Here is a 26,970-nt window from a genome sequence, read left to right on the forward strand (position 1 = left end):
ATTGCCGTTTGAAATTTGACAGGTTTAGTGCTTGATGTGATTTAAACGCGTAAAGGTGTAAAAAGAGGTACTGCATAAGCGGGAGAAGCAGATTCGATGCAATGCACTTAATTTGTTACGGCGGCCCTTTGTCAAATTTCGTATTCGAATGAAGATCGAAAGGAAACGGAGAGATAGCGACAAAAGAAGAAAAACTCTCTTTCGTTTGATCACCATCACGAGATAAACAACCTATACTCTCCTTTCTACTTTCGATCAACCTTAGCACAATCGTGCTACCATCTCCATTTAAACACAAATCTCGCCTAACAAAAATCACACTGACGGCCTCGCATTGAGTGTGCGTTGTGCCTGAAGTTGAACGCCGACCGATTGAGCAGGATCTCAATCATAGAAAAGCACCTTTTCTTCTTACAAACGCTTTGACACCATGTCGCAGACTGGCGGAGGGAACGATATCCCCTCGCAAATTGCAACCGCTCTTCAAGACAGCTCCAAAGCAGATGTGGAGAAAGTAGGAATCGCATTGGGCGTCTTTGTTGCAGCTTCATTAGCAACTATTATAGGCTTTGAAATCTTACGAGCAAACAATAAGATCGTTTATGAACCAAAACGAAAATATGCAGAAGTTGGAGGGCCGGCTCCTCCTCCGCTTTCGTATTCTTTCTTTGGTTGGATGGCACCCACTTGGCGATATTCGGAAGATGATTTATTGAACAATGCCGGTATGGACGCTGTCGTCTTTTTACGATTTATTCGGCTATGTTGTTGGATTTGTACCGCTTTGGCTGTCATCTTGGGTGCGACACTCATCCCAGTCGATTTGATATACAATTTGAAAGTTAAATCTGGCTCTCAAGATTACACTTCCTCAGGTACCGCACTTTCGGTTATTACGCTGGCAGAGATGAATGGTAATTTCTTGTACGCTCACGTTATCATGAGCTATGTAGCAGTGATTGTAACCTTGTTCTTCGTCTTTAGATGGTACAAGAGTATGGTCGTCCTGCGATGGAAGTACTTCCGTTCAGAAGCTTATCAAAGCAGTTTTGCCGCTCGTACGCTCATGCTTACCAACGTTCCACGTCAATTGCAATCCGATGCTGCAATTTCCGGTTTGCTTTCTAGTATTGGTCTTCCTTATCCTACAACGGAGGTGCATATCGGTCGTGTTGTGGGTTCATTGCCCGAGTTGATCGAGAAGCATGATGAAATGGTTCGCAAGCTTGAACATGTGTTGGCCAAATATCTCAAAGATCCAAACAATGTCCCTTCAAAGCGACCTATGATACGTACGTCCAAAATGGGAAGCGAAAAGGTTGATGCGATTGATTACTATACTGCTCAAATCAATAAGTTGGAAGCAGCCGTAGAGAATTGGCGGGAACGTATTGCGGAGAAGAAGCCGGAATCGTACGGATTCGCATCAATGGCAGCCGTGCCTTACGCTCATGCTGCAGCCAAATCCCTTAAAAATAAGAGACCAAACGGAGTGGAGATCGAATTGTCCTCTGAGCCTCGTAATATCTTGTGGAAGAATTTGACGCTCACCAAAACTCAACGTTTCCGATTGAGTTCGACTGGTTTCATTTATTTGACAATTCTGTTGTTCGTCAACGCCGTTCCACTGCTTGCCGTTGCATTGATTGCACAAATGAGTTCATTTACCGGCTACCTACCATTCTTACGTTCTTGGCAAGATTCAAGCGGCTGGTCGTTCAGTTTAGTAGCCGGTTTGCTACCTCCAGCCATTTCAGGTGTGATGGGTTACTTTTTGCCGATTTTGATGCGTAAGATTGCCAAATATCGCGGTGAACAAACGAGAACAAAGTTGGACAAAGTCGTCACTGGACAATTTTTTGGATTCTTGATTATCTCTCAATTCATCTTTTTCTCCTTGATCGGTGTCTTTATCACATCGATCGCTACAGTCGTGGGAGAGATTGTCAAACACAGCAGTGGAAGCGAAATATTCGACACTTTACGTGATCAGACGGATGTGATCAAGAAGCAATTCTTGAACATGAGTAATTATTGGCTAACATGGTTGCCATTGCGAATGTGGATGTCTACCTTTGATCTTGCTCAGGGTATCAAATTGGTTCTGGTGTGGATCCAAAAGGGACTCTTCGGGAGAACGCCAAGAGATGTGCGGGAATACACCAAGCCACCATCGTTTGAATATGCAATTTATTATGCAAACTTCTTGTTCTTGTTTGCCGTCGGTGCCATTTATGGAGTTTTGGCTCCCTTGGTGATGATCTTCACTGCAGTCGTATTTTGGGTTTCCTTGGCTTGTTACAAGTATCAATTCATGTACGTTTCCGTTTCCAAGGTCGAATCGGGTGGTGCGCTATGGCGTTTGATTGTCAACCGACTTTTGATCGTTTTGGTGTTGATGCAAGTGATTTTGATGTTTGTTGTTGCTTTGGATCCGGCAGATTTGGTCAACAGAATTGTAAAGGTCGCTCTTTGCGCTCCTCCAATCGTTTTAGTCCTTGCATTCAAGGTCTATTGCCGTAATCGCTTTGACAACATGTACGATTGGTACATCCCTGATCCATCCGAGATGGCCAAAACCCACGTCCATCAAGGCGATCAGCGCCATCATCGTTTGCAACGTCGCTTCGGTCATCCTAGCTTGCACCAGAAGTTGTTCACGCCTTTGGTACACGCCCGTGTCAAGCATTTGTTGCCGCAAGTCTATCATGGACGACTGGAGCATTCTGGTATGGTAGATGTTGCAGGCCGCAAATTGGAAGCAGAAGAAGTCGTCGGAGGATTGAAGATTGCAGCCGTTGAAGACGATCAATTGGAGTATGATCCAAAGATGGACAGTGACGGACAAAGTATGATCAGTATCTCAACGATGACTTCCCGCTTCCCGCAACGAAAAGGTACAGGTGATACACAGTTCCAGAGTCAATATCAAGCTTATTTGGCAGGTGCAGGTCCCGTTTCACGTACCGATTTACAAGATACTTATGAGATGAGCGATATGCGTGATAGTCAAGAAAATTTGCTGGAAAAGAGAGGCAATGTTGCTATGGGACCCATGTCGCATAGTCGCAAACAGTCTGGCAACACACTTTACTCGTATGGAACACCTTATGCTACTCCTCAAGCCACACCAGGTCTAGAGTATCCTCCTGGAGACATTGCTTCACAGCCGATGTATCACTCTAATGGCAGCAATATCAGTTTGACAGGAAATGGAGGTTATTTCCAAGGAGGTCGACAAAGCCCTGCGAATATGTACAGCAACTATAATGGTGGCTCACAAATGTATCAACAAAGGTCTAATGGTTCTTTTGGTGGCATGCAGCCAAACAGAACTGCATCACCAGCACAAATGTCCTCTTCACCGCAAATGGGACCTGTTCGCACAACACCTTCGCCAATGAATCAAATGAACGGCGGCCAAAGAAGGCAAGGATCGGCTGGCTCTGCACATATGTTGAATCAGCAAGGATATCCTGCTCAGCCTCCTTACTATAATGCAGCGGAAATGTACTCTTCTCAACCGGCCCCTCCGACTGCACAAGCGCAATACTACAATCCTTATGGTCCTTCTCCCCAACAATCGCCTCAAAATCGGGGCCCGAATGGAGGCGGTAATCCGCATCAATCACCTCAACCTGGTCGGGGTCCAAGTGGTGGCGGTAATAATTGGAACGGATATAATAATTACGGAGGTGGTCGATGAAGTTGATGGACAATTCCTTCTTATTTGCTTCTGTGTTGCTGTTGTCCCTCTCTCTCTCTTTCTCTCTGGTTCCTCGCATGGTATTCTCTCCTCTCTTTTTTTTCGCACATACGATTCTCATTTAGAAACACACTGTATCACAATCAATGACATGAATTCGATCGCATCGGAAGTTGAAGATGAAATTAATGAAGTACCACAGGATCGGACATTGATGGGATAAGAGCACAAATTCGGATGTAAGCTTCCATGGAATTGTGTTCCTACATCTGAATGTGGGGTAAGGGGGAGGGCTAATTGCGAGTAAATGAAGAAGTCGGTACCTGAATTGAAGAGTGGTATTGTGTGTGTGGGGTATGGGGAAGAAGGCTGAATTTGCTCTTTATCATCGCCATGAAATTGGTACGGCCCGAAACAATATTTGCTACCAAATTAATGGCACCCGTTCTCCTCATCCCCCATACTTTTTCCCCATAACTTCTTTTTTACGGGGGTGTTAAAGTCACACTACCTGCTAATTTGAAAAAACTCAGCTGAAATGAAGGAATGCAAAAAATTACCCCAACGAAGGAAGAAGAAGTAGGCTAGTGATCAAAAAAGTTGTTCCACTAGGCTATTATTCCCTCTTTACTCGGTGAGTCTTCGGCAAATTTCATGTAAGCAAATATACGCTAACGCAAAGGTCAGGGATAGAGGAGGGCATAACAACCGTTGGCATTGTTCCTATCAAGTGCAAACTCAATTGCACTAAAATGAGGGAATTTGCGTGTTTATTAATACTGGCGCCGTACCGCAAAATTGAATCGGCGAATAAAAATGCCTTTCTTGGCCGTTTTATGCCTTTTATTAGGATGAAAGGTGAATACTGTAATTGTGCATGTTCTTCCCTTTTCTCGCCACTAGCGGTATACTTTCGGCTAAAAAAACAAAGCAGTGAACAATGCCCCCCTTTACGCAATGCATCACTCAATGTATTCTTCTGCATTGGGTTTTTGGTAAAAGTTCTTCCGACGGCTTAAGATCAAAAGTCATTCACTAACAAGCCGAGAAACAAAAGCTGTGAATTGCAATTGTACATACTCAGACCATCCGCTTTGAATCGGTAAATATATGCATTACACTGTCATTTTCCTCCGACGATCACACAAAAGAATGCAATTTGTGCCTTTAATCGGTGTTTCGGTCTGAGTTTTACTTACATCGAAAGACTCTTGTCTACCCCACAGAGAGGTCGAATGCCACAAAAAGAAGAACCATCTTTTTATTTTTTGTGAGAGAGGCTGTCTTGGCGAGGCCGGTCCTGCATCTTTGCAGAAAGATAAAAAAAGTTATGAAATGAAGAAAAGTTATTTAAAGCCATTAAGCGACTTGCGAACAACTTTGTCTCTCTCCACCTCCTTCTTCAAGTGGTCCTCTTCTACAAGCACAAAAGGATACTTTGATCCTGATATCGAACTCGTTCATCCTCTTCTTTCTCAACAAACAAACACAACATCAACAATGGGTGGTGCAGGAGGTGGCGCTGGTTTAGCCCCAGTTGCAGGAGCTGAAAAATTCTTCTCCAAACCAAACATTCGTCCTTTGTTCTACTGTATGTTAGCAACCTTGGGTGCTTTCTCATACGGATACGATGGTCAATATTGGGCTTCATGCATTCAAATGCCAAGGTTCTTGCGTGATTTTGGTGTTCCAGGCCCAAATGGCACTTATGTTTTCCCGTCAAACGAAAAATCTTATTCTACAAGTATCGTTCAAGCCGGTGAATTTGCTGGTGCTCTTGTGGCCGGACCTGTAGGTGATTTCTTGGGACGTAAAGGTACTTTCCATGCTGCTTCTACTTGTTTGATTATCGGTGCTTTATTGCAAATTATCGTTGTCGGAAAAGTTGGCTTACTCACGGGTGGCCGCGCGATCCTCGGGATGGGTATCGGTCTCTTGGCAAACACCGTACCTCTATATTTGTCAGAAATTTCAACTGTGGCCATCCGTGGTGTCGTTGTGGGATCATGGCAGCTTTTGCTCGCAATCGGCCAAGTTGTAGGAGCATGTGTGGGACAAGCAACATCAAAGAGAACTGATACGGGAGCATGGCGAATTCCGATCGCAGTCATCTTTGCTTTGGCGCTTTGTTTGATTGCCATTCAATTCATCATTCCTGAATCACCGCGTTGGTTAGTAAACAAAGGCAAAGAAGAAAAAGCAATCAAATCTTTGTACAATTTGAACAAAGATCAACAAGATCCAGAAGCAATCGTTCAAATTCAATTACGCTCTTTCCAAGAAGCAAAACGTGAAGAAGAGGAATTGGGCAAAGATTCGGGCTGGAAGACTTTATTCACCCGAAAGGAAGAATTACGTAAAATGATGATCGTTTGCGGTATCCTTTCAGCTCAACAAATCAACGGTGTTCAATTCATCTTTTCTTATACGACAACCTTTTTTGCCGTCGCAACTGGTACTTCTGAAACCGATACGGATAAAGCATTCATTTACACAATCATTGTTACCGTGATTGAAGTTGTTGGTGTTATTTTCAGCTTTGGTGTCGTTAACAGATTTGGCCGTAGACCATTATTGATTTGGACATCTATTCCTATGTTTGCTTCCCTTTTCGTCATGGCTGCTTTGGGCGCAATTCACCGTCAACGTACTCAAGCCGAAAACAATGTCGTCGTTGCAATGATTTGCATCTTTGTCTTCTTCTTCAACGTTGCTTGGGGTCCTCTTGCATGGGTCGTTGCATCAGAATGTGCAGTTGGTGCAAACCGTCAAAAATTGATGTCTTTGGGATCAGCCTGTTTCTTCTTATGGGCATTCGTTGTGGCTTTCACACTTCCTTACCTCTTTGATGCTGATAAGGCAAATTTGGGAACTCAAATTGGATGGATTTATGGAGTTGGAACCATCTTAGGTATCATCTTTACCTTCTTCTGCGTTCCTGAAACCCAAGGTCGTACGTTAGAAGAGATTGCAGAAATGATCAACGCTCGTGTTCCCACACGCAAATGGACAACTTATATCACATCCGTTGACCGTGATGGTATGAATGGATTTAGTGATGATAACCATGATGCTGCGATCTTGTCTCAAGAAGACAGAAACAGTGATGACAAGAAGATGAAGAATGGTGAAAAGTCTAGCCTTACTGATGGTGATGTCAGTCCATCCAACGGTCTTTCATCAGGCACGCGTGATTTGGACTCAGAAGAGAGACAATAAGTCTGTTGTCTGCAGAGAGATCTTACCTTATTATTAACATATAATCGCTTTTGTACCATATTCAATCAAAATTCTGATGCGTTTTCCCTATCTAATCGTTGAAGAGAGAGCATAGCATGTCTTTGAATTACATATTTCCGAGTTAAGCCTGCGCACACACACACTGCTTCTATTGTTTGGACCCCAGGGTAAATGCGCCCGTGTAGAAGCAGAAAACAATGAACAACGCGACAGCCTCTCTCTTCTTTGGCGCAGTGCAGGGCGGCGTTACGCATTAAGTCAATCATAGGCACTCTGTCTGTGAAGGAGTGAATGCAATCAATCAATTATATTCATAATACAAGACCCTGCCTGCCTGCGTTGAGCTGTGGATGAATGACTTCCTTTTTTTTTGCACTAGATTACTGAAAAAAAGAAACGCATTGACCGAATCAATCATTAAGAGTGATTGCCATCTCATTCGACTTCCATCTGTTGTCGTTCTTCCTCAACCGGGTTCGTTGTGGCGAATTTGACCTGCATTCAATCATTTTACGGTTCAATTCAATCATCCCACAAAAGGCGCTCAGATTCAATTCAATCAATTTTAGCCTTACTCGATTTCATCATCATCATCGGATAAAAGTCATCAATCCTCATCAAATTCATAGCATCCACCTTACCAACTTTACCTTTATCAGAATGACTTCTAACACCACAGATGCAGGAGCAACAGGAATAGCACAACAAACGCCAGCTCTACAAACACCTTTGTCAAGCGCGAATCAAAAGTTACGTTATATAGATGCAGAAACGGCAGTAAAGATTGACGAACAACTTTTATCGGAAGAAGGCGGGTTCAGTATTGATCAATTGATGGAATTAGCCGGGCTTTCATGCGCACAAACAGTTTTTGCTTGTTATCCTCCTTCAACTTTTGGTACCGTTTTAGTGGCTGCAGGACCTGGGAATCAAGGTGGTGATGGATTAGTGGCAGCAAGACATTTAAGTCATTTTGGTTATCGGGTAATGCTTTGGTATCCAAAACAAGGAAAGACTGAATTGTTTGCAAGACTCAAAAAACAACTTAAAAATTTAAATGTTGATTTTGTTGATACGGATGAATTTGTTGATGCACTAGAAGAAGCAGATGTAGTTCTAGATGCAATCTTTGGATTTTCATTCAAAGGAGAACCAAGGGAACCGTTCAAAGAACCTTTGGATGCTATGAATAATGAATCTAGAATGGAATTCGAAGCACGTCGTAAAGTTCCACCGATCGTTTCCATTGACATTCCATCCGGATGGAGCGTTGATGAAGGTAATCAAGGAGGCAAAAAATTCACACCACAAGTTATCCTTTCTCTAACTGCACCCAAACATGGAATCAAATCTTTCACCCTTGGACCTGAAAAGATCGGAAGGCATTTCTTGGGCGGAAGATTTGTTTCAGATGAAATTGAGGAAAAATTCGCTTTGGCTTTACCCGTCTATCCGGCAGACGCTCAAATAGTGGATGTTACCGGATTTGGCGAAATGTCACCTGAAGAAGCAAAACAAAAGTTAGAAGAAGAAAGTAAGGAAAGTGTAAAGGCATCAGAACAAAGGGCAAGGGAAGCTAGAGGCGCAGGTGATGCTTAAGGGGGAGGTATTGTTCTTGTTTTTTAATCAGATTTCCCGATTGCCTACGACTTGAGACCTGTACATCATATACACAAACGATTTCGATTACTGCAATCATGGCCCCCTCCCTTAAATAATAAAAAATTCACGTTCTTCTTATGCAATTATACACGCATGCCAATAAGTTGAACAATATATACCGTTGACATGCAAATTTACTGTGTGAATACATCTTTTTAATGGTGGAACAAACGCATTGTGGTACGAACAAAGACCATTTTGTGGTTGTTTGCAACTTTCAAGCAATCTTCATCACGTACACTGCCTCCAGGAGCGACAAGGTAAGTGACACCATGTCTGTTAGCTTCTTCAACGTTATCACCGAATGGGAAGAAAGCATCACTAGAGCAGACAACACCCTTGAGAGCGGCACGATGTTCGGCACGTTCTTCAGCCGATAGAGGTGCGGGAACCTGTTCGAAAGAAGCTTCCCAATCTTTGCGTTCTTGGGTATCCTTCAAAGCTGCACCTTCCAATGTACCTTCGACGAACAAATCGATGGCATTGGACTTCTCCGGTCTCTTTGTTCCCTTCTTGAATGGCAATGAAAGAACGCGAGGGTGTTGCCTCAACCACCAGTTGTCTGCCTTGCTTCCTGCCAAACGAGTGCAGTGGATTCTACTTTGTTGACCTGCTCCCAAACCGATCACTTGACCGTTCAAAGCATAACAAACACTGTTGGATTGCGTGTATTTCAATGCCAAAGTGGCAACCAACATATCCAAAGATGCTTGTTTGGTCACTTCCTTGTTTTCGGTAATGATGTTTTGGAACAAAGATGGCTCGATCTTTAAATCGTTTCTTCTTTGTTGTAAAGAGATACCGTACACTTGACGTGTTTCTACCAAAGGAGGAACGTAATCGGAGTCCATCTTCAAGACGCAGTATCCGCCATTCTTTTTCTTCTTCAACACTTCCAATGCTTCGGGTTCGTAATCGGGAGCAATGACACCATCACTGACTTCCCGACCGATGATTCGTGCGGTTTGGTAATCACACTTGTGACTCAATGCAATAAAGTCACCGAAGCTGCACATACGGTCAGCACCGCGAGCACGAGCATATGCGGTTGCCAAAGGTGTCATTTGAGCCGGGTCGAGATCATCGACAAAGAAGGCACGGGCTTCAACGTCTGTGAGTGGGACACCAATTGCAGCTCCTGCAGGAGAAACGTGTTTGAATGAAGCAGCTGCAGGCAATCCGGTAGCTTCGGCCAACTCTTTGACGAGAGCATAGGCGTTCAAACCGTCCAAGAAGTTGATATAACCGGGTGAGCCGCCCAAAACCTTGACGGGTAGTTCACCTTCGGTAACAAAGGCTTGGGCGGGTTTCTGGTGAGGGTTTGCACCGTAACGCAAGGTCATTTGTTGAGTGAGACCGGTGTTTGCGTTAACGGAAGCGTATTGCTTACGGAAATAGTCGCTGATTGCGTCATCGTAATGGGCTGTATGTTCGAAGGCTTTCAAGGCGAACAGCTTCTTTGATGCTTCTTCTTGTTCTCCACCTTTTCCGTATGTTTGGCCGAACTTAGCATAATCCTTTGGATCAGTCAAGACCCAAACCCGCTTGTGGTTCTTTGCTGCAGCACGCAAGAGTGTCACTCCACCAATATCAACCTCTTCGACTGCTTGAGCAATGGTAGGTGATGGTTCCTTGGCAATGGTGTCTTCGAAAGGGTATAGGTTGCAAACTACGATATCGATAGCGGCAATTTGTTGATCTTGTAGATCTTTCACGTCAGATTCTTTGTCTGTTTGAGCAAGAATACCGCCATGAACAGCGGGATGCAGAGTTTTCACACGTCCTCCTAGCATTTCAGGTGCTTTTGTGACATCTGAAACGTCTTCGATTGGGATGTTTGCTTGACGGATTGCTTTGGCCGTTCCACCGCTTCCGAGTAGACGAACATTGCGTGAATGTAAATCTTTAGCAAGTTCGATCAAGCCAGTTTTGTCATAGACTGAAAGTAGAGCAACAGGAGCAGAAGTCATTTTTGCAAGAATGTAAAGATGATGGTTTTTAACTATGCAGCATTAATCTTATCTAGCCGGGCGTTAGTGCACAGACGTGAATGCAATTTTCCGTTTCTTCCCATCTTAGCTTGATTTTCATTTGTTATCATTTGAAAGGTATTCCACGTGATACCTTCGCCCTATACGCGAAAGACGTGGTTTGTGTTTATCACGCTTTAAGCACGCACGTCCACATTTTGGGCTGCAAGCAAGAATATAAGGCTTAAGTGCAGTAAACCAAGCTGAGAAATGAACCTCAATACTGGCACACATCATCCTCATCATCACAAGAGGCTTCTCTCACCACCTTCTCTCAAAAAGATCAATCTTTGCGGGTTGAGAACCATGGATATAACAATGGGTGAAGTGCGGACATCCGCTACACCGCAAGATGATATCGCAGGACTTCCTCTAGCATCATCTTCCACTAAAACACCTTCACCTTCTCAAGCAAAAGTTATATCATCAATGAACAAAAGGCAACAGGCAGCTCAAAAAGCCAGGATGATCGCGGTATGTGTATAGAATGGGTGGGTTGTGCTGGGAATGGGTGTTGACTTTATCATCTTATTCACAGCTGTCTAAACAGTTGAGAACTAGACTTCAATATGCTGCATTCAAAGTGGAACATGGATGGGTGAGTAGAATGACGAGAGAATAGGTAGAACAATGGCTAATCCTTCCCCTCCTTCAGTCAAAACAATCTCTATCAGAAGTGGAGAATTTGTACTACAAACACAGACGGGCGAGCGGATCAATGACATCTCCCAATGTGATACCATCCAAATCTCCTCAAGCATATCGCTCCGGGAGTATAGGGACAGGGAGTGGACAAAAATTTCATTATACACCCTCAACGCCAACGCCACAATGGCGTGCGAAAACATCGCCAACAACAATACGAAAAGCATCAATCGGTGGCGGGAGTAATATGACAGCAGATGTTTTTGCCGGTTTGGTTACGCCACCTGCTTCGGGAGGGACTCTTCCTGGTGGATATGATCGGTATAAAGATTTGTTTTCTAACCAGCATTCTTTCTCTTCTGGGTTGAATGCGCAAAAGAGTCCTTCCCTCAATGCGTCAAGCGGAAGGAGTGGCGCACAACAATCTTCCAATAGAAGCGGGAAGAGTTATGCTGATTTTTGGAGCAAGATTGGATCATCGAATGCTGCACCTACCAATAATTCAGCCAAGCCATCATCATAAGATGTTGAGGCGCTTCCCTCAATTCATCGTCATAATCGGACGATAGATACTATGATACCTTGAAAACCAATTCCGATAGCTTCGCGGGATGGACTTTCACTTTCTTCTACTATCTCCATTAATCAATTGTACACCACCTTCAACGCTACAATCCAATGCTACCTCTTTCATACCCTCTTAAGACCTTTCAGGATGAATGAATGCATGCATGCAAGAGGGGGATGTCACGCACTGCCTAGGCGTAATTCAGCATTCAGCGTACGCCTTTTGTTACATGACCGGCGCCCCTCATTCTTCCTCCTGTTTGCCTTGAGAGAAACACGGAATGGTTGATACCGAGGCGTGATAAGAAAAGCCTCCTTTTGTGAGCGGTGCCGACAATTGTATAGGGTTGGCTGAGCTGATGGCTGGCGTTTTTAGAAAATGTGTATGAGCGTGATGAAAGCGGGCGATTCTGAAGGCGATCAGCGTCTTCATTAATATTCCTGAATAAAGATGAAATAAGAAGAGGGGAGGTTGCATTTTCTCAAAGATCTTTGTCTCGTATTTTGATTCGGATAAAAAATGCTCACAACCTTAACCTAGTGAAAATCAACGTAAGAACAAACAAAGAGAGAACATCAGCCAAATTTGCTGCTATTCGGAGGTTGAATCCCAATTCATACCGGAATACGCACGCGGTGAGGGATAATATAGGCGACTGTAATCAATTGTGTAGAAAGTGAAATCAACATTTAATGCATTGAATCAACTTCTGACAAGATGAACAACAACAAAGCAGCAGGGCCAACACCAGCAGCATTGGTTCCTTTGTGGAAACCGGGAAATGCAAATACAGTCAATCCACATCCCGTTCAAGCAACACTTGCAATCGCACCACCATCACCTACTTCATCAGCTCTTCGATCACCACGATCAATAGAAATGGGAGATATGAATGGGACTGTGATCGAAGTGATAACGAAAATCGTTTATGAAGGGTATAATCCCAACACTCTTAGTACAGCACCTTTGCCTGCTTCTGTCGAAAGCACTGCATCTGCTTCTGTACCCGGTCAAAAAGCAATCTCAACATTTACTTCGACACAGTATTACACATCATTCCTGCCAAGCGCTTCACCTTTACCATCGCTATCCACAGCAACTGCATCTCAAACGGCTGCTGTGATCATTCAACCGACTGCGACAATACCCAATACATACGGTCAACAAGATTATGCATACACGCATACAGGTGGAATCGTTCATCCCAATCCTGATCAGATCAAAACGATTTGGGTAGCAGCGGTGATGTTGGTCGCACTACTGTTTGGATGGAATATGATCTTACTACGTGATGCATTGTATCCATGGAAGATGTGGGGTAAGTTCAAAGATGATAGCTCTCCTTCTATAACATCAACTCAGTCACAGGTTGAGGCGATGGGAGATAGATTTTCGTACGAATATGGTGATTGTGTATTCTAATGATTATGAATTTTTCCCCTTTCTACACATAAAAGCGAATGCCATACACGAATCTGGACATCTGTTCGGTAAGTCAAGCTCTGATGTTGGGACGATGTGCTTCTTCTGACTCTAATTTTATCCTAACATCTGCAGTGGGCACATTGACAGGCGCAAAGATCTTTTCGTAAGTGGATTGTGGACATGCCGTGAGAAGCTCAACACAATTGCTTACCCCCTCAATTGCACTGCACTGAACAGCATAACAATCGACCCTGACAAAGGTCCAATCAGCGGAATGACGGGCGGAATTCCACCAATAATCTTGGCAGCAGGTTACATTTGTTCAATCTTGGTAGGCTCAGGATTGATGATGGCAGCGTTTGACATAACCGCAAGCAAGATTGCCGCTTTGATCGTTTATCCAATGTTAATCTTTTGCTTTTGGTTCGGTAGGACATGGGCGCGAATCCGAATTTTAATTTGTATGGCAATCAGTATCGCCTTCTTTTTCATCAATCATGCTACCGCATTACGTTTTTACGTTCTCTTTTTGGGCGTCTTGAACGCTTTTTACGTTTTATGGGATATCGCTGATGATTTCGTCTTTCGTAAATCAAACGAATCCGATATTGCACTTTTTGCAAGAATGTCAAGGGCAAGCACACAAATATGGATCCTATTTTGGCTGTTCATCACAATGGCTTTCGTCTCTTTGGCCATCGTTGGAGGTCTTCACTTCTTTGACAAAAGCTTGGAAGCTCAAAAGGCAGCTCAAGCGCACTTTTTGCCTACTTGATCGATTTGTGAAAATATAATAATATACAGTAAAAATACACGTTTTTGTCATTCAGCTATCCCCGCTCCTTTGCCATCCTAGCTTTCGCCGCATCTTTCTTGCGGAACAGCAGATGACGATCTTTCGATAAAGTCTTGTTCTGCGATCGATTGCGTTCGCTATAACTCATATGTTCAGCACCCGATAGGGCATTCAAACTTACCGCACTTCTTGCCGCTTTGGGGATATTACCAAACATTTTCGAGTCAGAACCGCTATTATTGGTCGAAAATCGAACATCATCCGACCATTCTGACCCCATCAAATCAGTCCCAACATCTGCTGCATCATCACCCAGCATCAAGACACTCCCTAACAGCTCGATCTGCTCTTCTCGAGTTTTGAAAATCAACTCCGGCATCTCCTTCATACCCTGCAACTCGGTAATCACTTTGAAGCTGTAACCTTGATCCACAAGGAATTGTTGTCGTTTGGTACTGTAGTACATCTCTACCGTATCTTTACTGACCAAAGAATAGAAGAATGCATTGAAACCTTCATCGTTTCTCCTCTTTGCTCTCAAGATTCTGCCCAATCGTTGCGCCTCTTGACGACGTGAACCAAAGTGACTTGAGATCTGGATCAGGCAAGTAGCTTCCGGCAAATCAATAGATGTATCACCAACCTTTGAGAGGAAAATGGTATTGACGATGGGGTTATGCTGGAAGTGGTTCAAGATACGCATGCGTTCCTGTTGCGGGATTTGTCCGTGAATAAACGGCTTTTTGAGCTTCTTTGAATATGCTTCCAAGGTGTGGACATTGTCCGAGAAAACAATGATCTTATCACCCCGTTTTTCATGGTAATCGATCAAGAATTGACATGCTTGGAATTTGTTCGGATTCATCGTGCACAGAAGTGATCGTTTGCGCGCTTTCTCTCGCAAATATTCCCGATAAAACTCCGGCGTCATTGGACACCACACTTCTGCACATTGAACGGTAGCAATGTGTCCTTTTGCGGCCAAGTCCATCCAATTTGCTTCATACAATTTGGGTCCAACGAGGAAGTTCAATTCGTCAATCTTTTCATCTTCACGTACCAAAGTGGCTGTCAAACCCAATTTGCTGTGCGCTTTAATCTTTGTCAACACTCGTCTGAACATTGCTGCAGGCACAACGTGAACTTCATCCAATAGAACAAAACCCCATTCCCGCGACTCCAAAAAGTTCATCATCTTTTGCGATGAATGGGACCGTTTACCGGTATTTGCAACCATGGAATACGTTGAAACAACAATTCCGACGGGTCCAGCGAACTTTGCCTTGTTTTCCGCGGTAAAGACTGAAATTTGGCTATCCTGAATGTTTGACCATTGCAAGAATTGTTGTCTCCATTGCATCACACTGACCGAGCTAGTACAGAGGACCAGACAGCTCTTCTTGATCGTGCACGCGGCAGTGATTCCCACCAGAGTCTTTCCAGCACCACACGGTAGCACAATAATCCCGCTACGTGCACGACCGTTTCCGAACATCTTACTCAAGCTCTTCTCTTGATAGGGTCGAATGTGCGTGATTGGTCTTAAATCAATATCCAAATCAGGATTTAATGTATCGTTTCGGAAATCGTACTCTTCCAACATTGGGTACTGAATCTCTTGGCATCTTTTCTTGACATCTTCGATTGCTGCTTCTTCAATCTCGAAACTGTGTACCACATCTTCATCATCGCCGCCTGCCTCATCTGTCTCATCTACTCCAATGATTGCATCGAATAGATCTGCATCCGTCTCTCTCTGTGCATCTGCAGCATTTGTGGGTGGATTTGTTGCGCTATTGGGATTAGATGGTTGTGCGCCACCCGAAGCCGTTCCATTCTGTTGTTGTGGTTGCTGTTGTTGTTGGCGAGCTCTGGCTGCACTCTCTGTACCGGGAATGACCAGATCTCCTCTTGTTGGCGCAGACGTACTACCAAGAATCTCTAAACGTCGATTGCCTTGCGTTGTATCGCCACCACGTACGCGCGCTTTGCCGATCACATCATCTTGCAAAAGTTCTCGCAAAATATCAGGATAAGCACTTTCGACAAAGTACTTGTTTTGCTTCAGAACCAGCTTGATTTTACCGAAAGAACGAGTACTGTTGACGATAAAGTCGATCACTCGCTCTGGTACGGGAGACTTGGACAGCCGGTTGAGAACTTCAATGATGTCAGAAGGATTCAAGCCTACTGAAACAGCCGCATAAAGGGAATAAGGCGTTAACCTGTATTCGTGAATGAATGCAGGTCGGCTGACAGGTTCGGCTATAGCAATCAAAAAATCTTGTGCTTGTTCTGCGATTGGACTGAATCCTTCCATAGTGATGATATAACTATCAGGCGATGGCGAAATCCAAAGAGGGCGTGAAGCATGATCTGGCTTCAACTCCAATTGAGTGTAGTCCCGTTCAGGCTGTTCATCATCGTCCATATCATCGGATTCGTTACCGTCTCTAAGCCTTCTCTTTGATGCATTTGAAGTGCTCTTGGCTGAGCGGTCGTTCGTGTCAACATACTCGTCTACGTCATCTTCGTCTTCATAATCATCAGAGCCATTATTAGGAGTTTGAGGTGCAGTGGCAGGTCGAGAAGTTGAAGCTGATGATGGTTGTGAGACATTCAGCCTTATTCTTGGGCGGCCAGAATTGCCACCCTGGGCAGGCATGACGAATGAGCGATTATGGTGGTAGGTGAAAAAGAGTTTGTCTCTATAAAATTTCAATTCATAAGCTGCCTCCAGTGGAACTCAGCCTGTTTGAATCTCACGCATAATGAAATGCAAATGCATTCTCTGGCGCTGTAGCTGTGCCAGTACGCGCACGGCCTGAGGCCAATCGCCTTTATTGTCCACGCTAAGAGCACAGCGATACGGTTAAACTGCAGGCGACAGTAGGTGAGAATGTATGGATCGAGTTGATTGTCTTCTTGACACCACATCCTACATCAGCCTGACCTTTCTTTGATTGCGATTGCAATCGAAAGACATTGTCTCATTTTGTACAGTATTGGCAGAGACTGCGAGGCCGGTCCTCATTTCCAGAGCAGGCAGACACGTTAACTGACACTCTTTGGTATTGGCAACTGCAATCGAGAGAGCAGCTGCGACGATGATCAACAGCTTTGAGGGTAAGTAATTAGGCACAGGAGCATAAATGCCAAAACCGTTGAGCTGACTAGATTGTACTCTCTTCACACCAACAGGCTTCCTGAGAGCTCAAAATCTCACACACACTGTGCCGCTTAGCACGATCAAAGATGCACGTCTGGGCATCGATCTCGCACTCTATCTTCGATCTCTGCTATCCTCGCCCGAGACATCGGAACCGTACGTAGGTGCATTGGGAGGCAGTCCTCTTGCAATCATCTCCCACATCGAGAATGATCTGCATGTCTTGGACAAAGCGAAAGTCAAACCAGTCTTTGTGCTAGGCGGCATCTTGCCTTCCCGACGTGGGAAGCCTATCTTGGCAGACGATCCACGCACAGATCAAAGAAGAATGGCATGGGAGTGCTATGAACGAGGTGATGTTGACGGTACTATCCGTCACTTAAGCCGAAGTGGTTCAGTACAAGTTCCCGATCTTGTTCGAGCCGTATTGCGTGCATTCAGACACCGAAATGTGGAATTTTTGGTTGCACCATATATGGCAGAAGGACAGCTTGTTTATTTGGAACGTCATTCAAAGTCATATGTGCATGCAATTTACGGTACAACGGAAACGTTCCTGTTTGATCGAGTCGATAAGGTCATCTTGTCGCTCAATCTACGCAATACAGATCCGTCCAATCCTGCAAAGCAACCAACGTTTACATTCGCATCAAAGTCGGAAATCATGGGAGCTCTTCGTTGTTCCGAAGAAGAGTTCTTGGATATGGGCCTTTTGCTCGGGTTCGAACATTGTCCAACGTTTCCGCCTTTGATTGATGGAACCATCCCGAATCCGAGCCCCAAACCATTAGCGAACGGAACAACGACTGCCCTGATAGGGCTCCCCAATCCGGTCCAAGCTCTAGAGACTGTCCGTCAGCACCGTTCAGGATTCACAGCCTGCCAAGCCTTTTCAGATCATGCTGGCTGTGTGAAGCTCAATTACGTTGAAGCTTTCTGTCGAGCTCGATGCCTAATCAAATTTTGCCTGGTGATGAGTGCGGAAGAAGGACGGGTACTACCGCTTTCTCTAGCAACACCACCACCACCAATCCCCGGTGCATCTCTCAACGGCGGTCATGTAGCACCAGGTGTGAATGGAGCAACACCTCCAACAGCACCAACAACGAGTGGAGCCCCGATCTTATCAACGAGTGATGTTCCCAGTGATCTGCACGAAATATTCAGCAATAGGCTACCGGATGAACTGTTCTTGCACGTCTCTCGAGGTCTCTTAAGTCCGTCAATTCTCAACAACCTCGTCAGTGGAACAGTTGTTGAGCTTGCACCCCTCGATGAAGGAGATTCAGAAGATTGGAGACAGTTTGTCAGATACACTCTGGTCGAGAGCCCTCAATCTCCGCGTTGTGTGGCATTAGCCCTTCTGTGCGACAGCCTGAACCCTTTCTGGTCTTCCCGCAAGATTTCTGCACACTATCATTTCGAGAAAGGACAAACAGGACACGATATCGCAATCGAATCCAACAATACACAAACACTTGTCAAAAGAGTCGATCAATGGAACGTGAACTTCCTCTACATCGAAGAAGAATTGCGCAGACAAGTCAGCAGTACGATAGATATCGCACTTTGCTTAGGAGCCACAGGTAGAGCTGATCAGGCTGAACAAACAAAGACACCCAGACCAGATGCCAGGAAAGAGGATGACCAAAAGTCAGGTGCAGTGGCGAAAAAGGTAAAGCCGGCTACTGCTACTGTGTTGGAGAAAAAGGATGAAATCGTTGCAAATGTCATTTGGCGCTTTTTGGAGATGCGTGGATTCTTGAATTACGATCATCTACATACACCTTATGCTCGTGCTCTGCACCTTTCGATCAGAAGTTCCCGATTGAACGATAAGTTCCAAGAGCCATTGTATCTGGCACTTGAATTGATCCGGGCAAATGTTTTGCATGATCAACCTTACAAATCTCATCCCAACAAAGAACCAATCATCAAGAGCGGAGGACCTACATGGGGAGATGTGGACAGCACAGATGCGGAAGAAAGGGAAGTCGTACAAAAGAGCCGGAAACATCTGCTGTTGATCATGCGATCATTATCGATCCTGCCAATGAACTACAAAACACAAGCTTGGAAGGCACCATTGAGCAGAGAGCTCTTGCAATTCAACAGCTTCTTGAAAGCGTTATCGAAGAATTTGCGAACATTGGTAGAAGTGGTTGCTTCTACGATGTTGCTAAAAGGCGGGACGTACATCAAACGTGATCGGGATGACTACCTCGACATTTCGCTAAGCTTGCCGTTCCAAACAGTCACTTCAACGGGATTGGGAATCGTGGTAAAATGTTACTTGGAAGCACTTTTGACGTTCAACAATGGCGTAGTGGAAGCGGGTAAAGAAGATGATGCAGATGTAGTAGAAGCAAGAGAAGCAGTTTTGGGTATGTTGGAAAGTACTTTTTCCAATATCAAAGATGTTCGTGGAGAGATTGCCAGAGGATTCCGATTCTGGTCAGCCATCATTCAAGCTATTAACATCTTGGAAAAGGAGAAATCCATCAGTGCAGAGCTAGTCCAACAATTCAAGAAAGCCGATACTTGGTTAGCCCCAATGACCAAGATCTAGAGAAGAGTCGCACCCATGTATAATACTCAAAAGATGGAGAAAAGAAGGGATCAAAGATGCATGTACATGTACAAACGCATTGATGAATATGATAATCACACTATTCAAAAAAAGTAAGAATAGAATACATTGACCACACAAAAGTGTGTCTAAGCGATATTGTATACATAACATGGAGGCCAATTGTTCAATTTCTAGAAACCGAACAATGCTGCGCTGCAACATGAGAAGATAAATATTTATACAAACGAGGTAAGAGTCTAAGGAGGGTAACGTTGTATTAATGGTTTCGATAAGGAATGGGATTGAGCAATAGATGCAATGTCCAACGGCTTTATTGCTGTTGTTGACTTTTCTCAACGACCCCAATCAACGGTAAGCCAAGAGAACGTTGGATTCTTTCCATTTCACGTATTTCATCAAATCTGCGCTTTTGGTCTTCATCCGTGGGGAATTGACTAGATGCACCGGCAAATCTGTCATTTTGACCAGGAACAGGCTTGCGGTGGGAAGCGCTGCTACCACGAGGAGGGAGATTTATGTTGGATTCTTGTTCTTGTTGATTGGCACCGTTGTTGATCTCATTGTTGTTCAACAAAGAACCACGTTCAAAAATCTCCGTGTTTAAGTTCACCAATGGACGTTGAGGAACGACTGGAGGAGCAGGCATTCCGGCAGATTGGGATTTAGGAGCGTTGTCATTGGGCACTTCTTTCATTTGAGGGGCTCGTGTATACTCTTTCTGCACAAAGAGGTGAGGCTTTTCAGATTTCATCAGGAATGTTCTTGCACGATTGATAGCCGTGATCCAATGTCTTGCTGCTCGTGCATCGCTCAAGCAGAAGTAGATCACCAATTCTTCCTCCTTTTTGTTCGAGCATTTCAATGCGAATGCGCTCTTCTTTGGCGCTTTTGCAGTCCATGTTTCACCTTCGATCGGAACAAAGACGTCATAAACAGATAAGTCGCACATTTTCACTTCTTCCCGACCTTTTTCTGATTTGGCTTGATAGAGTGCCTGGTCGCGCAATTCAAACCATCTCTTGTTCCATCCTTTCTTACGACCAGTCTCTTGCACGTAAAGCCATCCGGCCAAAGCTGGAGATGTTTTTGGCAAGGCTTGAATGCTCAAATAAGGGGCTAAATCAGTTCTTCGAACGGTAAAATGATCCAGTGCAGGATTGAAACGTGTGTCGATCACATCGATTGCCCGTTCGTATTCCCGTAGCGGTCTTTCGATTCCATACTCCGGACAAACATCAAAGATCGCCCAACCGCCAACTCTGCCATCAACTGGCATCACATCTGCTCGCATCATGGCTCGAACCAACTCTCGTGCGGTGGCTGACTTATGTTCGTGGACTATCTGCTGTTTGACTCCGGAGGGACTGGCAATCTTGATACGGTATTCCACTGTCTGTTTGTTGGGAGCTTGTACATCTATTGCTTGCTTGTTGCTCGGAGCGGTATCTTGCTGTACGAATTCCCACTTCGGGATCGTCTCTGGTTCCTGTTCTTTTACCGGTAAAGTTTGATGGCTTCTTTCTATTGGACGTTCAGATGAAGCAACCACCGGTGCATCAGATGAAGTATGCACACTGCTTGTCGGCAATGCCACATTTTCGGGAAAGTTCATCGCAACTGGTCGCATTCTTGAACGGTTTTGACTACGCAAACGAACAGTTTGAGCAAAATCAGAAACAACTGTAGATTGAGCACCATTTGATTGCAAAGCTTTTGCACCACTTTCATCTTCGCTTTGCTTTGCGCTAGAACGCATCTCAGAAGCAGTGTACATTGTTGCGCCATCCGAAGAAGGTTGGAAATTACTCGAAGCCGGTGAGAGTCTCAGTTGAACTTTTCGCGCATTCGGGAACGGTTGAGGTAAAGGCTTTTCCTTAGAATTGACCGATTGCGATCGTTGTATTGTGAGAAGACGATCGGTCAATGCTGTTGCATCGAATGAATTGCCCAATTTACCCGAAGGTACTTCAACCTTACCCGATGAGGAAGAAACGGTTTTGCTCTTTCCCTTCATTGCTCCAGTTGTTTGACTTCTTTGCAGCTTCTTCAAAATTTCCGTTGGGTTGCGGATTTGTTTGCCGAGTGGAACATCATCCGATGATGCAGCGCTTGGAAGGTGCGCGGCCTTTGCCTTGCCAGATGATCCAGCAACAAGTCTAGGATCAATATGAGATGTTTCATCTTCAGATACTCCATAGCTATCTTCAGAATCCGTACTTTCAACATCAGTAGTGATCTCTTGCTTGACTTGTTGGCCGTCTCGACGTTTTCTGTGATCATCGTCGCTTGAGAGATCATCCCGACCTTGCTTGCCATTGCCTCCAAGCATCGCTCGCCCTCTACTTGCTAGAGTATCCGTCTGCTTGCCACTTTCATGCTCGCTGGATCCGTAATCATCCGTATTGGAAGTAGATGATGAGCTCTCAAAATCATTTGCATCTTGAAGAGTCATTTCCAACAAAGCAGGTCCAAGAGCAGCATTGAATGCTTCTTGTGGGTAACTTGATTGCCACTCTCTTCCAAGATCGGTCAGGGAAGGGTATCTTGGACGAGAAGAAGGACCATTTGCCCGAATGCGATGATGTTTTTGAGCCTTTTGGTTTGACTTTGTCGGGAACAACCATTCCTTGTGCGCAGCAGAGGAAACGGAAGGAGAAGAAGTTGAATTGACCAAAGCTTGTCCCATTGCAAAGAGACCTTCATCTTCGTCCGTTGCACGACGACGAGGACTGAATTGTTGGGTTTTGACATGATCAGGAGAATGCACTGATTCATGTGCGTGAGATGAATTGCTCAAGGATGCATAAGCAATTCTCGGTGTTTCATCTGGAGAAATTGTTGTACGTCCATGCGCTTCTTCAGCTTTTTCCGCCTCATAATCATGTTCAGAAGGGAAGAATGGCAACGGAGGTGGTATAGCAGAATGAGGAACACCATTTCGCAGAGCAGCATTTCGAGCATCAAATAATGACCTTTCTCCCGAATGCAAAGTCATTGATCTTTGCCGAACTTCACGTTTGATCTCCTTCTTTTGTTGCTGTCTAGCGGAAATGACTGCCGCAGCATGCTTCTCAAATCGATCATGAACATTCGGGATTGATTCGCCGGATTGATGAGATTTGATGGAAAAACGCACACCTGTATCGCTTGACCTTGATTCGAGTGATTGAAGTGGTTCATTGCCCATTTCCGAATCAGTCGTCATGCTACGTTCGGGCGCAACTTGAATTCCAAGACCGTGCGGTCCGAATTGCATTGCAGGTGATGGAATGGAAGAATCATTTGAACCTGAAGCCGTTGTTGCAAGACTTGCATCGGATGGACGTGGAGTGAGCTGATTTGGCTTCCTGCTCAACGATGAGAATCTATCCCGAAGATGAGGTGTGCTGACTTGACGTTGCAGATGACGTAAAGATCCGTTTTGCTCTACTGCAGTCTGACCTGGCCAAGCTCGATTGTTAACTGGACTGCTAATGACTGGACTGGAAGGCAGGTTTGATGCATTTGAACGTACGCTGGTTGCCAGTGACAATCGAGGTTGTTGCACATTAGGAAAAGGGAATTCCTTCATACCTTCCCCTCTACTGAAAGCGGGTGAATCAGAAGCCAAAATCATTGGGGATGATTGGTTGCTTACATCCGAAACAAGGGCAGGAACGCTCTTCTTTCTCAAACCTAATCCTGAGAATAAGCTGGACTTCTTCAAAGGAGCCAAAGAGCTTGAAGTGGAAGATTGCGTATTCCGTCTTGAGGACAAAGAAGTCGGTATTCCGCCATTTTGACTTCCTTTCTTTGATCGACCACCGATCGATTTACGACCTCCACTCGACTTCGGTCGATCATCTTCATCTTCCGATCCTGAACTCCATCTGGATGTTCCAAATTGTTCAACATCCTGTCGTGGCTTGAATGGATTCATTGGCGCATTCGACACAACCGGAGACAGATTGGAGGAAGATGATTCTCGGGAGGTGGATGGAACAAGATATCCGAAAGAAGGCACAGCTGGCACAATAGACGGTTTGCTCTTATGTTGCCGGATAGGGGCTTGTCCGGGAAATTGGTCAGCCGTCCTTCTGGTACTGGTAGGGGATACATTCGCTTGAGATCGATCTTGTTGATACGAAAGTGCTGCACCCATATCCACAGAAGGACTTGATCCACGTCTTGGGCCGCCAAATTGAGATTGATTGGAAATTCGCTTGGCATTTCGTAAAACAGGAGAAGTGCTTTTGCTCTTATTGCCAATGATTACACCTTCGCCTGGTACGATTGGAAGCGGAATAGCGGGTGGGGGACCGAGTGGCTTCTGAGTTAACTCTGCTTTTACCGGCTGTTCCTGAGGTGATTTCCGGACAGGCTCCTTTACAGGTGCGAAAATCTCACGATTGAAATTTAATAGAGGTTCTGGAGAAGGTGGCCTGTTTGACAAAAATGAGGAATCAGTTGAGTCTTGCATATCCGATCTGGCTTCTTTTGCATCGACGATATTGTCAAACTCAAACGCGTTTCCAACTTCAGAAGAGCGAACGGAAGGTGTTTCCATTTGACTAGCAATGCTTGTTGAATCTTCATCAGCATGCGTGTTTGATGAAATCTTTGTTCCCACACTAGAAGACTTGACCAATGTTTCCTCTACATCACTGCTCATTTCCTCTTTCGCTTCCTTAGCTCCTTTCCACTTTTCATCTACTGAAGATGAGCTTTCTTCTCCAAATAAATCGTGCATGTGCTTCTTCACACGACTGACCGCTCTTACCAACGTTTCATGATCTTCGGCCGTATGCGTTGTTTGCTCGTATGGCACGGCAGAATGAGAGCTGGAGCCTGAAAGAGGTACAGCAGGACTTTGAAGCGGGGTCAAATAGTGATCTCCAGAGGCACTGTTTGGGGTCTGATTTGCTAGGAGATAAGTAGCACTGGGAGGAGCCAAGCCTGTGCTAGGCTTAGACGACGGCTTTTGCGAATGATGGATTGCCAAACTGTCATCTTCCGTATTAACAGTGACGGATGATTGATTTGAAGCCACTTTGTAAGATGGTTTACCCGACATCGACAATGCCGAATTAGGTTGCGATTGGCCTGCAGAGCTATGACTGTAATTCGATGGAGGTGAAGGACTGAGAATGAGCGGTGCTGGCGGCTTTCTTCTACGAGAGTTGACAGAAAGGGATTGAGCAAACGAGTGCGTTTGCGAGCCTGGTCCATCGACAGATTTCAGAAGAGACTTCCTGAGGGGAACATATTGCTGTGTATCTTCAACATTGCCATGTTGCAAATACCTCTCTTCTTCCGTCATCAACGTCATACTGTGATCGCTGCCAAAGAGCATCGCTTTCAAGTCATCCATGGATCGAGAAAATCGTTGAGATGATTCTGATAGTAGTAAAGAAGAATGCGATTGTCTGTTGGACAAACCTTCATCTAAGGTCAATGCGTCGACATTCGCTGATATTCCTGATGTGATCTTATCGTGTTTCATCTCTTCGAATTCGTTCATAATTGGTTCTTGCTTTGCAATAATAGTTGATCCTGATGCAGCACTATTTGGAGCGGCGAAAGAGGCGAATTGATCTTGAGTTGAAGCAACTGGAGAAAATGCCGGCGTATGACGAACAGGTATTCGACTGCTGGAAGGCGCACTTACAGATTGCGGCGCCGTGATGCTTGTATAAGCGGATCCGTTTGAAGAAGTAGGAATTCTACTAAAAGGAGGAAAGCCAGAAGTAAAATTATGCATCCTCGTTGAGGATGGCGGTCCAATTGAAGCGGCTAATTTCAATTCACGAGGAGCATGACCAGAAGAGGATGACCCATTGGAATTGTTTGCGGATGATTGCGCTCTCTGATGCGTTGTGCCAGGAGATGATGTTGTTATCGGCGGCAGAATATCTCTTGCGATCATGCGTGAGGATCGACGATTGATGACTTCATTTGCATTTGAATTTGCAACTCCGCGTATTCCAAGTCCTTCTAGCGTTCGGTATGATGATTTGTCATTTGCCGTTGGTGTAATTGTTGCAGCTGAAGAAGAAGTTGTCGTATTTCCTTGTCCGTTTGTTTCTGAGTCCCAAGTGCCCTTTCTCGCTCGTAAAAGAGTCAATTCCCGTGGTTTCCAGTTGCTTGGAGTTGCCGGTGTTACTGGACCAGGTGAGTCTACCTCTGATGAAAATGAGCGGTTGCCTTCGCTTGCCTCATTGCCGTCGCTTTCGCTCATATTTGTTGGATGTGCTTTGTCTGTGTTTGAGTTTAATATTGCGATTGATTTTTTGATACTTGACGATGGCTCCGCATAATTTGATCGACTATTTCCTTCGTTGTAGTTTGTCAGTCTAGGAAAAGCTGTTCGATCAAAATTGCTCGTTCCAAGAGATGTAGGAGGAGAAGAGGATGAAGAAAGTGTATACTCATTCTCTTCGTCAAATCCTACTCCAACATCTTCTGCATCAAAGTATGCTGACATTGGCGTAGGCGGTAAAGCGGCAAGGGTTTGCGAATGGGACGGATAATGCAATGACCTTTTTTTAGTATGATCAAAAGTAGTTGATTTGAATGGCGAATCAGCAGGTGACGCTGGGTCCACCTTTAGAATATGTTGCGATCTGATCGCGGGCGGCGTTTCATCTTCATTTGTTTGAGCCATTTTTTTCTCCTATTAGCCCGGAAGATGGTTTTTTGTTTGCCGCAAAGGGCGCCTCTTTTGCAGAAGTGCCTCAAGTGAAAGTTGCCAATGTGAGGATGATCATGCAAGTACCGTTTTATTGGGCGGAAGGGTGTGTTCTAGAATTAGAATATTGAATGAGAGCAACGCTTTGGTCGAAGAAGCAGGAGCTCTGCTGTAGGGTGATCCGAGCTTTGTTTCTTGCGAATGATGGTCAGATGTAGATTTTGATTGATGAAGATGCGAAGATGATCATCTATAGTGCATATACACACATTCTTACCAGGAAGGTGATCAAATCTTAGCCGCTAATAAAAAAGGAAGACGCTCTAAATTATTTCACACAGAGAGGCTTTCACTTCATGTCTGTCACTCCTTAGGCACTTATCGCGCAGCGCGCCGCACACACTCACAAGGCGGGGCCGCCGTTCTTCTTAACTTAAAGATAATAATAAAATGCGGTGGGCGAAATACG

The 26,970-nt window shown here is 44.8% G+C and overlaps 8 protein-coding genes across 8 annotated transcripts; 5 read left to right on the top strand and 3 right to left on the bottom strand.

The window, feature by feature from the left end:
- Nucleotides 1-17: 17 nt before the first annotated feature.
- FA14DRAFT_159721 (DUF221-domain-containing protein) lies at nt 18-3,883 on the top strand. The gene has a single exon (XM_025498348.1). It carries the CDS (start codon nt 431-433, stop codon nt 3,704-3,706), a length of 3,276 nt encoding a protein of 1,091 aa, XP_025358192.1. The 5' UTR covers nt 18-430; the 3' UTR covers nt 3,707-3,883.
- A 1,323-nt stretch (nt 3,884-5,206) lies between these two features.
- FA14DRAFT_163544 (general substrate transporter) lies at nt 5,207-6,925 on the top strand (the record flags this gene model as incomplete). Its single annotated transcript, XM_025499825.1, has 1 exon — nt 5,207-6,925. The coding sequence occupies one exon, from the start codon at nt 5,207-5,209 to the stop codon at nt 6,923-6,925; it is 1,719 nt and encodes a 572-aa protein (XP_025358193.1).
- A 681-nt stretch (nt 6,926-7,606) lies between these two features.
- FA14DRAFT_163545 (NAD(P)H-hydrate epimerase) lies at nt 7,607-8,660 on the top strand (the record flags this gene model as incomplete). The annotated part of the gene is made up of 2 exons (XM_025499826.1): nt 7,607-8,480; nt 8,602-8,660. 2 exons carry the CDS (start codon nt 7,607-7,609, stop codon nt 8,658-8,660), a joined length of 933 nt encoding a protein of 310 aa, XP_025358194.1.
- On the bottom strand, nt 8,557-10,578 carry FA14DRAFT_159723 (AICARFT/IMPCHase bienzyme; the record flags this gene model as incomplete). The annotated part of the gene is made up of 1 exon (XM_025498349.1): nt 8,557-10,578. The coding sequence occupies one exon, from the start codon at nt 10,576-10,578 to the stop codon at nt 8,764-8,766; it is 1,815 nt and encodes a 604-aa protein (XP_025358195.1). The 3' UTR covers nt 8,557-8,763.
- A 427-nt stretch (nt 10,579-11,005) lies between these two features.
- Nucleotides 11,006-11,950, top strand: FA14DRAFT_20392 (uncharacterized protein). Its single transcript, XM_025501996.1, has 2 exons — nt 11,006-11,236; nt 11,294-11,950. The coding sequence occupies exons 1-2, from the start codon at nt 11,126-11,128 to the stop codon at nt 11,804-11,806; spliced, it is 624 nt and encodes a 207-aa protein (XP_025358196.1). The 5' UTR covers nt 11,006-11,125; the 3' UTR covers nt 11,807-11,950.
- A 1,104-nt stretch (nt 11,951-13,054) lies between these two features.
- On the top strand, nt 13,055-14,051 carry FA14DRAFT_115716 (uncharacterized protein; the record flags this gene model as incomplete). The annotated part of the gene is made up of 2 exons (XM_025496124.1): nt 13,055-13,164; nt 13,445-14,051. Coding segments are annotated over 2 exons (717 nt in total), but the record flags the coding sequence as incomplete, so codon positions are not given.
- A 55-nt stretch (nt 14,052-14,106) lies between these two features.
- On the bottom strand, nt 14,107-16,503 carry FA14DRAFT_119672 (DNA repair helicase rad25; the record flags this gene model as incomplete). The annotated part of the gene is made up of 1 exon (XM_025496360.1): nt 14,107-16,503. The coding sequence occupies one exon, from the start codon at nt 16,501-16,503 to the stop codon at nt 14,107-14,109; it is 2,397 nt and encodes a 798-aa protein (XP_025358198.1).
- A 3,218-nt stretch (nt 16,504-19,721) lies between these two features.
- On the bottom strand, nt 19,722-26,795 carry FA14DRAFT_20425 (uncharacterized protein). The gene has a single exon (XM_025501997.1). The coding sequence runs from the start codon at nt 26,475-26,477 to the stop codon at nt 20,145-20,147; it is 6,333 nt and encodes a 2,110-aa protein (XP_025358199.1). The 5' UTR covers nt 26,478-26,795; the 3' UTR covers nt 19,722-20,144.
- Between the last annotated feature and the right edge of the window lie 175 nt (nt 26,796-26,970).

The sequence above is a fragment of the Meira miltonrushii genome (genome assembly GCF_003144205.1).
Source record: "Meira miltonrushii strain MCA 3882 unplaced genomic scaffold FA14scaffold_1, whole genome shotgun sequence".
Taxonomy (NCBI): domain Eukaryota; kingdom Fungi; phylum Basidiomycota; class Exobasidiomycetes; order Exobasidiales; family Brachybasidiaceae; genus Meira; species Meira miltonrushii.

What these genes read in the sequence shown, in the direction of transcription:
- FA14DRAFT_20425 (XM_025501997.1), bottom strand. Translation starts at nt 26,477, where the DNA reads ATGGCTCAAACAAATGAAGATGAAACGCCGCCCGCGATCAGATCGCAA.
- FA14DRAFT_20392 (XM_025501996.1), top strand. Translation starts at nt 11,126, where the DNA reads ATGGGTGGGTTGTGCTGGGAATGGGTGTTGACTTTATCATCTTATTCA. An exon ending in TCAAAGTGGAACATGGATGG is followed by an intron (nt 11,237 to 11,293) that starts GTGAGTAGAATG and finishes CCCCTCCTTCAG; the next exon opens with TCAAAACAATCTCTATCAGA.
- FA14DRAFT_159721 (XM_025498348.1), top strand. Translation starts at nt 431, where the DNA reads ATGTCGCAGACTGGCGGAGGGAACGATATCCCCTCGCAAATTGCAACC.